This window comes from Lampris incognitus, chromosome 2, assembly GCF_029633865.1.
Source record: "Lampris incognitus isolate fLamInc1 chromosome 2, fLamInc1.hap2, whole genome shotgun sequence".
In the NCBI taxonomy this organism is placed as follows: Eukaryota; Metazoa; Chordata; class Actinopteri; order Lampriformes; family Lampridae; genus Lampris; species Lampris incognitus.
The window spans coordinates 97,219,348-97,229,567 of record NC_079212.1 but is presented as its reverse complement, the minus strand read 5'-3'; the positions used below and the strand labels follow the sequence as shown (position 1 = coordinate 97,229,567).

The following is a 10,220-nucleotide window of genomic DNA, read 5'->3' as shown; positions in this document are numbered from 1 at the left end:
TCAAGCCTCCATTTGCTCCTACATGCTTATATCCAGTTTTCCCTTCTTTTCTTTTTTTCTTCCTGAGCGACAGATCTTCATAGTGGGGAATGTAGCCCCCCACACACTTCACTAATGGCTGGAGGAGTGCTGTTATGCATTGAGAGCATTGGCTACATCTGTGAAGACCAGACGACTGGGCCTCTGCGTTGTCCCTTGGGAAGTTGTGAGAGTCTGCAAGTGAGGTAGAAGCAGGAAAAAGGTGGAGGTGGGGTAGGGGGCAGAACAGTAAAACCATAAGTCACAGACATTAAGTTGCCAGACCCAAGATTATAACGTCAATCAGAAGTCACAACAACTTCTGTAGCTCTTCTGGTAGAACCAGTAACGTATCTAGCTCTGACACGAGTGCCGGCCGTCTTAACTTCTGCTTTGCTAACACAAGGGCAAGAAAGAAGTTAGGACGGAGAACGACTTTCATCTAGTTGCCCTCTATCAATTTAGGGAGCTAACCTCATTATTTTTTGTTTTCATTCCTCATTGGTTTTGATTTCGGTCAGCAGGTTTATTAGGTATGATTGGTTACTCATGGCTTGGGATGACACATTATAACGAGTTGTTAATGCAGGGGTGTTTGATGTCCGGGTGGGTGTTTGATGGCAGCACCACAGAGGAAAGGATGTGAAAGAAACTTTGATTTATTTACCTTTGAGTCCACTGTGGATGTAGACTAAAAGGTAAACAATGTTAAAATGTGTATGTTTGCACAAGCCGATAGCTGTGTGTGTGTGTGTGTGTGTGTGTGTGTCTGCGTTTTTGTACATTCTGTGTGTGCAGTTTGTCCATCAGGCACAAATGGTTGTGCGATAACACAGTTTAGGTGTTACACTTCCATACAGTGTAGAGGCCAATGGGAAACAAAGTGGGCAAGGTCTTGGATAAGATGCAGAAACAAATGGTGAAAAGCTTGAAAAAACAGATATAGGTGACATGGGCCAAAGGACACATAGGTAATACGTTACCATGTTTACCTCTTACCACTACGCCAAAGGGTCAAAACTTAAAAAGAAATATAAAAGAAAATTGTAAATTTAAATGGGAAAACACAACATTCAAGTTTGCACACTTTAAAAAGAAAAGAAAAATGATTGATCATGCATAACCTACAAATCAATGACAAAAAAAATCATTGATAGGAATATGTCAAAATACATAGATTTCATCTAACTACCAAAACGTGTGTTAAAACAAAAATGTATGCATTGATCATATATTTGGTTACGCATCAGAATAAAGGGACCACCACAAGGTAGCTGTACAGGTACAGTGCACCTTGGCATTGAAGCATCGTCATCTCAGTCATTTCAGAAGTACATTGATAAATGTCAACCTCATACTGTGTTGTTACTCTGTTTCATATAAATTTGGTTGAAGCCATAACGCCAAAATCTCCTCTCTTGTCCCATTAGGTGGAGATCTGGTATTGAGATAGGACAGTCATATTAAGAAATTGGTTTTCATCTGCAACTGACTACTGGTGGTCTGTGAATGATGACATTTTGATCCTGGGGGACACCACCCTATCTCTATTAGTAATTACATTTCCTCTACAGTTAAAATAATAATAACTTTGGTAACACATTACACAAATGAAGCATTAGTAATTAGTAATAGTAGTTACTAAATTCATCATTTGTAAAGCAAGACATGCACCAATGGTTAGTGAGTGTGTTAATAGAAGTTTTATTAATACTGCAATTCATGATTAACTCGTGCACAAATGTACATTTAAGTAGCTTGTTAATCATGCATTTACGCTTATGATCCTTTAGACTTTGGTTAGTCTCAAGGTACTGCTGGCCTTTCAATCTCATTTGTAAATGCTTTGTAAGGCATAGATAGTCCTCACTTTAGATGAGGTCTTACAAAATACTTAACTAACAACTAGTAACTACCTGAATTAATAATGAATGGCAGTATTAATAATAAGTACTTATAAAACACCTGTTAACACACTAACCGTGGGTGCATGTCTTGCTTTACAAATGATGAATTCAGTAGTTACTAAAACTTAGCCAATGCTTCATTTGTGTAGTTACAAAGTGTTGCCATAACTTTTATTTATATAGCACTTCTAAGTACTTTACAAAGAAATATTATTTGCTCAAAATTGTTTCGTCTTTATGCGTGCTCGATAATCCAGGTAAGAAAATCAAATAAAGTGGAATCAGTTCATCTGGACACAACGTTCACCGAGAGAAACACCCCACCAGCCATCCAAGGGGCCTCCGCGAGCATCCCCACCCTCACAAACAATGTAACCGAGCGTTGTGAGCGCGCCTATTCTTATTAAAGTTAGAACATAATCCGGGTAGCGTAGCGGTCTATTCCGCTGCCTACCAACACGGGGATCGCCAGTTCGAATCCCCGTGTTTCCTCCGGCTTGGTCGGTCATCTCTGCAGACACAATTGGCCGTGTCTGCGGGTGGGAAGCAGGATGTGGGTATGTGTCCTGGTCACTGCATTAGCGCCTCCTCTGGTCGGTCGGGACGCCTGTTCGGGGGGGGGGGGACGACAGCGTGATCCTCCCACGCGCTACGTCCCCCTGGTGAAACTCCTCACTGTCAGGTGAAAAGAAGCGGCTAGCGACTCCACATGTATCGGAGGAGGCACGTGGTAGTCTGCAGCCCTCCCCTAATCGGCAGAGGGGGCGGAGCAGCGACCGGGACAGCTCGGAAGAGTGGGGTTCAAAATGAAATAGAAAATAATAACACGGAGTTTCTTAAGACTTAACCAGGGCGGCATGTTTTATCGCCCCCCCCCCTACTCTGAGGAGATGAATGAAGTCGCCACACGGCACGGGGTCTCCAGCCCGTGCCTACTGAACACTGTACAAAGTTAAACTACGCACGAGTTAGTCGTGGCTAACGTTAGCTAACTAGTGTAAACTACTAATAAGACACGTTAGCCCCTAGCTAACGGGTTTGACCCTTTAGCCGAGCGGTTAGTGATGTCGCCTTGTGGTGCAGTACACCCCGTATCGAATCCCGCACCGGGCAATAAAATAACCGGTTACATTGGTGGGATCCGGAAGTGTGCAGATCCTCAGAAGTCTCTTCGGAGCGCGGGAATAACAAAGCGCGAGGGCGCGCTTCCGGGGAGGGTGACGACTGTAAACTACTAATAAGACACGTTAGCCCATAGCTAACGGGTCTGACCCTTTAGCCGAGCGGTTAGCGATGTCGCTTTGTGGTGCAGTACACCCCCTATCGAATCCCGCACCGGGCAAGAAAATAACCGGTTACACTAGCTTCAACTTCGGTGAACTGCGTCGTCTGTCTCACAATTAACTTATATCCGGCGATGAGCAGAACGTAACCCACGTAACCCCACCGCTGCCATCCCAATCTAACCGCACAACAGCGCTCGGCCCCACGCTTGGTTTTCTCTTAACAACTCGTGTTGTGTTTATTTTTTTACGCGCCGCGGTGCAAAGCGTCGCCCACCTTTGCGTTGGGCCCGGCGAGGCTGCCGTCCCGCCCATGGTCCAGCAGTTCCTGCTCCAGCAGGTCATCTTGTTCTTCTGCCGGGTCAAAGTTGTACATGGGCATGAGCTGGTGCCTTAGCTTCTCCAACCTGGGCAACAGAAGGCTGGCTGTCAGAATCAAAGAGGTATGCAAAGAAATCAGAAAGACGTATTTCTGTCTGGCTCCATCAAGACGAAAAGCAAATTATCTCACCGCTTCCTTTTCCGAATATACAGCATCTGAGAAGGGGGCAGAGTGGCACAAAGAAGAAAAAAGAGAGAGGCGGAAGTCATCATTTTACAAGGTTGAGTTATTATCATTCCAAGCAACTGCTCCATAAAATGTTAAAAACTACTCAACAGTAACAATTTTTCCCCAAGTTTGCCAATAGAGGATAAGTGCACATCAAGTTTAAAGTCCTGCGAGATTGATACATCAAGAGTTAGTGGAAGAAATTACATGCACTTGGTACAAATTATTCAGACCGAGCTTTTGATATTCCATCCTTTCAGGTACAGAATCCAGCAGAATGGGAAATGAGATTCCGACTTAGAGGCAATGATTCACATAAACACTAATGTATTCAAAAGATTAATCTCTTACAATGGCCACTGCCAGGCCAATGACGGTGATGATGCCAAAAGGCACCAGTACCATTCCCATCCCTGATCCCTCAACTACCGACTCTGGAAACTTGGTGGCGTTGACATTGGTTTCATTCGTAGTTACGGTAACGGTCATTAGGGTTGTCCTGGACGTGATGTTTCTGCTACTGGTGGTCGGAGAGAGGAAGGGGATTGCAGAGGTTGTGGCATTTGTGGAGAGAAAGCTAGCAGTTGTCTTCACTGTAGTCACAGCCATCGTTGTGTACTTGTCCCTACTGAAGGATGTATTTTGAGTCTATGTGGATGTTTTTATTTCTCTCAGTCCCCAGCGTGCCTTGCTGCAGACACAGGTGTTCTCCCTCTGGCCTCGGCTCCGCTGAAGCATTGGGGATGTTTTGGCCATATAATCTCTGGAGGAAGACCTGGAACACACAGTTTCACCTCATATCATCATATATAATCATGCTATTTACACCTTCAACATTTACAAGGCTTCCAAGTAAAACAATCTGTTAGGCGCATGATGAATACCGAAAAAGATGTGTGAGATGAGAAACTTAGCTAGAACAACACTGTATTTTCACTTCCAATTTGTTTGACACACAGATGGCTAGCGTAGATTTTCTCATTCTGAAAAAGTTAGCAGTACTGAGATACGCCCCACTCTTGGTTTGATCCAAATGAAACCCATAACTCATTTTGCCAGCAGGGTTGTGGTGGGTGTTTCAGGCAGGATGTGGGTAACAGAGGCACTGAAGGAAAGTGGCAGAACAAAACAGGTAAATTACTGAGGAACACAATTTAACCAAAATTTTAACACGCGTTGTGAGGCGACGTCAGAAGCGTGTTCAATCTTCAAAATCAACCTTGCACCCACACAAGCACTGCACATGGGTTCCATGAATACCAACAGGATCCAAGGTACGCCCAATACCTCCACCACCTACACACATCCAGCTCTGAATGTATTTTTAGTTCCTCTCTCATGCCATTTAAGATTTCTGCATGTATGATGACTATTCAGGTTATAATGGCAAGCAGATAATATGGGTCTTTTTTTTTCATTGTAGCCGGTTTTCTAATCCATTTTATAGCAAGTATTCCCACACTGTGAGATAGTGTCGCAGGATAGCAGTGAAAACAAAGACGCATGACCCAATCCGCTTTCTTTAGTGCATCCTGGCGGCTTGCACTCCTAATGAAGAACATGTGCCGCTCCAGCAAAGAACCAATCAGAACCAAGGGCTGGATTCACTCATTGCCCGTTGCCCAGTTTAAAACCCTCAACACAGAGAGTGCACGACATTTACATTATATAACATAGTCATATATCCACCGGTCATTTTATGGACTTTTTGCTGCCTCTCACTGCTACGTGATATGTTGTTGTGATTGCTAACATGTACCTCAGCTGTCCTCTGCGATAGGCTGGGCTTCTAATCCAACCAACGTGACCAGCCCCTACAACATGTGCCCTGTAGGATTAGTGATGTATACAGTACGTACCTTAACAAATAATGTGTAGAGTTCACAGGGGAGTTGTAGCAGGGGGCTAGATAAAGATGGGAAATTTTCATTGGAAGAGGGAACGTTTCGCCCTCTCTCTACCCCTCCTCCTCTGCTTCTCCCAGTAGCAACACAGGCGGCACACAGACAGGCTGTTTACATGAAAAACACAACCAATTTCTCTGATGATGGACTCCACGCACCCAAGTAACCTTATCCCCAGCAACCTCCACGAGATCCCCTTTCCCGTTCTCTACTTGCCTCCTAAGCTCTACTCCCCCCTTTCCTACCCTTCCTTGTGTTTCACATAACAGAAGCAGCTCCAGGGATGCTGCAAACAGAGATCAGTGCTCCAACGCTCCCTCCCCCGTCGCCCTGCTATTGGTCTAACGGCCAGAAGATGACAGATGTGGTTGGCTCCCTCGGCTGTCTGTTTGGCTTTGCAGGGATGAGGATGGGATTTAATGGCTCTGCACACCAGATGCTGTCAGGACCATGTGAATGACTGCATCCGGGTGGCAGGTCTTTGGAAATTAACCCTATAATGTCCTCCCTCAAACCTACAAGGATCTGGATTCACTCTTGCAGGGTCACCGAAATGGGAAACCTTTCACTGAAACAGCTTATAGGTCACTTAATAATTCCGTATTCCACTTTAGTGCGACGGATGTCCCAATTTCTCATTGGTCCCACAGACATAGTGTAGTTATAGCATACATTTTCATGAATGGAAATATGTACACATCCAAAAGTGAGAATTTCAGTTAGCTTTGTTTATTGTCAGACAACTGCAAAACAAAACCAAAATGGCAGCAAGATTTCCACAAGATTCAATTTCAGGGAAGTTCCTTTCTTTGAGTCATCAGCTCATTTTGAATGAGTCCCCCGTCATCATGGCCACGAATTCTGAAACGGTAAAAAAAAAAAAATGCAATGCATGGCATTTTACGACATTGGTTATCATGGGTTACTTATTAAGTCATATTTTCAAATCCAAGTTAAAATGGTAAATAACAGAAGTAAAACTTGTTTTAAAAAGAAAAAGAAAAAACGATAACAGAAATGTTTGGTGGTGCAGCCCATCAGCACACATTTTTTTATTCGTCAAGCATTTGTAAAGGCTCAAGTCCTAATGGAGTACATTAAACAGCAAAGTATGGGATATCCTTAAATTTGTGTGAAATAAAACTGAAACCCAATCAGCAACAAGTAACTTTTTCAATGTGTTGTTTATCTTATCAAAGAAATGTAATCGTGAATCATGAAATGAACATCCAAAACACTTAAATGTTTCCGCCCAGGTCCCGTGTGACTTGTTCCCTCGTGAAAATGAAACAGTGGAGGGCGAGTGTTGACCACACCTTCATAATCAATGGTCCCGTCTCCATCTTTATCTGCCTCCTTCATCATCTGCTCCGCCTCGTTCTCATTAAGCGGCTCTCCGGCATTCATCAGCACATATCTGGGACCCAGGTGGAAACACCAAATCAGAAACGTTGAAAGAACAAGACGACACGGGGAGATGTTGTCTTGCACGGGGGAAAATATACACAAGTACGTACTTAAGGCTATTCCACTCAATATATCCCTTGGCTTCTTTGTCAAAGACTTTGAAAGCTGCTCTGAGTTGGGTGTCCTGGTTTTTTGTTCTCTCGTGGTACAGTGCCATTAGACCAAGGAAGCTGTCACAGTTGAAAGTGCCCTTGCCTGAAAATGCACATTTATAGATGACATCAAACTCTTACAGCATTGTCTAACTAGCTACACAAACACAACAATATGCATTTGATAGCATGCAACAAAACAGATGCTTTGTAATTGAGATCGATAAAACGTTTTTGGATGAAGATGACGTGTTATTCCACACACACACATACACACATGCATGGGCAGGTGCACACACACACACACACACACACACACACACACACACACACACACACACACACAACATTCTACATCAGTTTTGCAGTTTTCTGCAGTGGATATCCCCAGTCGCCCTACTTCACTTCAAAGTTACATTTCCCTGTGCTCCTACACAGTTACAATAAATCTGAATATTATTCACTCTTTCAACTTTTCCTAAATATGAGTTAGTTAAAAGGACTCTGTATGTTGATATTTGGAGCATGCAGCATTTCTCATTTCTTCCATATGACTGACTGACTCACTCAGGGATTTTCTGAGTTTAGGTGTTTGAGTTTGTTTATGTAGATGGATGCATTTCTGCATCTTCTTTATCGACACGTCATGCTCACGCACAGATGTGTGTGAGTGTGCACATGCATGTTCATGACCATGTGTTCAGTCAGCAGACTTAAACATGTGTTTGACAATTTGACTTAGAATCAGTCAGATGTTAAAATGTGCAAACCAAAATGAGCACATGACCGGAAGAAGAAGAAAAAAAAGCAGCAGCATCCCAGCCTGATGTGTCTTCTTTATTCAGACCCAGTACAGTACCTGAATGTCAACGTTTACCTGTGTCATTTCAAGACACGCGAGGAAGAAGTAGAGGAAACGGAGGCTGTGCATGGCACCGGTGCTAAAGCATGAGAATAACTAGTGCATCCATCCATTCCATCCATTATCCAAGCCGCTTATCCTAATTAGGGCCGCAGGGATGCTGGAGCCTATCCCAGCAGTCATTGGGCGGCAGGAGGGGAGACACCCTGGACAGGCCGCCAGTCCATCACAGGGCCAACACATTCACACCTAGGGGACAATTTAGTATGACCGATTCACCTGACCTACATGTCTTTGGAATACAATAACTATAATATATATACTAACTATAATAATAACTAGTGACTGCTGGGATAGGCTCCAGCATCCCCGCGACCCGACTTCGGATAAGCGGCTTGGATGGATGGATGGACTACTGAATATTCCTGTCAGGATGAAACCTGGAGAAGTCAAAGAAAGAACGGATGTGGAAAAGAGGAGCGAGAGGGAGACATGGCGATATCTCACTTGCCTCAGTATCCAGTATCACAGATGAGATGTGAGTGGACAGTATGAGCTTTTAGCGATCATGTTTTAAGATATACGTTTAACATCCAGTTCATGGAGCTTGCTCTGGCACTTTATTTACTTTTTTTTATCTCAGTAGAAATTAGTCTCCTCACTCATAATCCAACAGTTTCAGCCTTTTCTCATCTCACTTTAGGGGCAGCAGGGGGGAAATGGTTCCAGAAATGTAAGTTGTTGGATACTGGGGACAAACAGGATGTAGGGCACTGAGCGAGGAGCTGGGTTCAAATTGGCAAAACTGACAATATGTTGAGTTGTTTTTCCTGCTTTGTTTGTTGTCATCAGAGCGGACGCACATCAGATGTAGTGAAACACTGTAACCTAGTGCTGAAACTGAATACTTGCAGCAAGCAGTGCTGGACTCAAACAAATAGTACGCTTCACTGTAATGCCGTGCAAGTAGAAGGAATGCAAATTAAGATGGGCTCAAAGCAAATTAATATTCACATTATTCAAACGGACTTAAATCGGATCAGTATCATAGCCTGCTTAAGCGACATGTTGTGTATTTTTTTTCTTTTTTCAGGCTAGAACGTCCCAACTGTTGCAGTATTATATTCACCGTCTTTGTCCACGTCTTTGGCCATCTGACCGAGCTCTCTCTTGGTGGGGTTGATTCCCATTAAGCTCATCAACCTCTCCAGCTCCTGTGTCTTCACGTCTCCATTTCCCTCCTCGTCAAACATCTCAAACACGCCTTTATACTCCATGATCTGCTCCTGTGTCAGCTTGCTGACCTTCGAGTTGTTAGGAGAAAAGAAAGTATATGAAGTATAGCAGTGTCCTGCTTGTCCAACGTGAGCCAATATGTCCACTGTCAGTCCTTATTGGCTCTTAACACAGAGGGTAAGAATTACTTTGTGATAATTTGAATTTCAAAAGAAAAATCAGATACAGTACTCACCATTTTTTCCCCTTCTTTTTTTTGGGGGGGGGGGGTAATGCCGGGACAGTCGACCGCAAGATGTGTGTGTATGGAAAGCTGTGACTTCAAAATTGGACTGGATCTTATCTTCAACACTTTCCCCCAGAGTTTAGCAAAGCCTGCACCGAGACCTTGTATGGCATTAGGAGGATGGGTTTGCAGCTCACCCATGAGGACTCTCAAGATACTGCTCTCCAAACAGCATTCATACAGAAGATCAAGTACACCACCTCTGATTGGCTAATTATGTTTAGTGTAGTAAACATCTCATTAGTTGAAATGGGGCATATCATCCTCAACGTAATCACTGCAAAAGGAACTAAAGACGAGGTGCCGGGATGTGTTAACGCTAAAATGCATTTAGTAGGACATCACATGCTCCACTAATGGGGCCTGCCTGCAATTAGCTTTCTGGGAGCCATCAGCAGGTGTTGTGCGGTCCCCGGTGAATTTTGCGAAAGTCGCCAACCAAACAAGGAGACGGTTAACTGCCAAACGTTATTTCCAAGCGAGCATAAGGAACATTAACAATTCCACGTTTGTCATTAAAACCTGTCAGCACAGGGGTGAGGGGTTCAGGCTGCCCGGCACTGAGCCCCCCCCCCCCCCCCCCAGCATTTATATACTAACAGCACCATCCATCTG

The 10,220-nt window shown here is 43.9% G+C and overlaps 2 protein-coding genes across 2 annotated transcripts; both read right to left on the bottom strand.

The window, feature by feature from the left end:
- Positions 1-5,892, bottom strand: si:ch211-161c3.5 (uncharacterized protein C3orf18 homolog). Its single transcript, XM_056275238.1, has 5 exons — positions 5,618-5,892; positions 4,110-4,533; positions 3,720-3,745; positions 3,486-3,615; positions 1-213 (listed from the first exon to the last, which is right to left on the bottom strand). Exons 2-5 carry the CDS (start codon positions 4,365-4,367, stop codon positions 133-135), a joined length of 495 nt encoding a protein of 164 aa, XP_056131213.1. The 5' UTR covers positions 4,368-4,533; positions 5,618-5,892; the 3' UTR covers positions 1-132.
- A 587-nt stretch (positions 5,893-6,479) lies between these two features.
- LOC130131002 (calglandulin-like) lies at positions 6,480-9,557 on the bottom strand. Its single transcript, XM_056300865.1, has 5 exons — positions 9,546-9,557; positions 9,213-9,387; positions 7,180-7,324; positions 6,979-7,079; positions 6,480-6,523 (listed from the first exon to the last, which is right to left on the bottom strand). Exons 1-5 carry the CDS (start codon positions 9,555-9,557, stop codon positions 6,480-6,482), a joined length of 477 nt encoding a protein of 158 aa, XP_056156840.1.
- Between the last annotated feature and the right edge of the window lie 663 nt (positions 9,558-10,220).

Bases quoted from the DNA above. Each gene is read 5' to 3' on its own strand.
- si:ch211-161c3.5 (XM_056275238.1), bottom strand. From the start codon at position 4,367: ATGGCTGTGACTACAGTGAAGACAACTGCTAGCTTTCTCTCCACAAAT. The intron at 3,616-3,719 runs GTGAGATAATTT...TCTGTTGCCCAG, and splicing joins TATATTCGGAAAAGGAAGCG to GTTGGAGAAGCTAAGGCACC. The intron at 214-3,485 runs GTGGGCGACGCT...CCTCACTTGCAG, and splicing joins TCGCCGGGCCCAACGCAAAG to ACTCTCACAACTTCCCAAGG.
- LOC130131002 (XM_056300865.1), bottom strand. The intron at 7,325-9,212 runs GTGAATATAATA...GTGCATTTTCAG, and splicing joins CAAAGACGTGGACAAAGACG to GCAAGGGCACTTTCAACTGT. The intron at 6,524-6,978 runs GTGTGGTCAACA...TTACCGTTTCAG, and splicing joins CGGGACCATTGATTATGAAG to AATTCGTGGCCATGATGACG.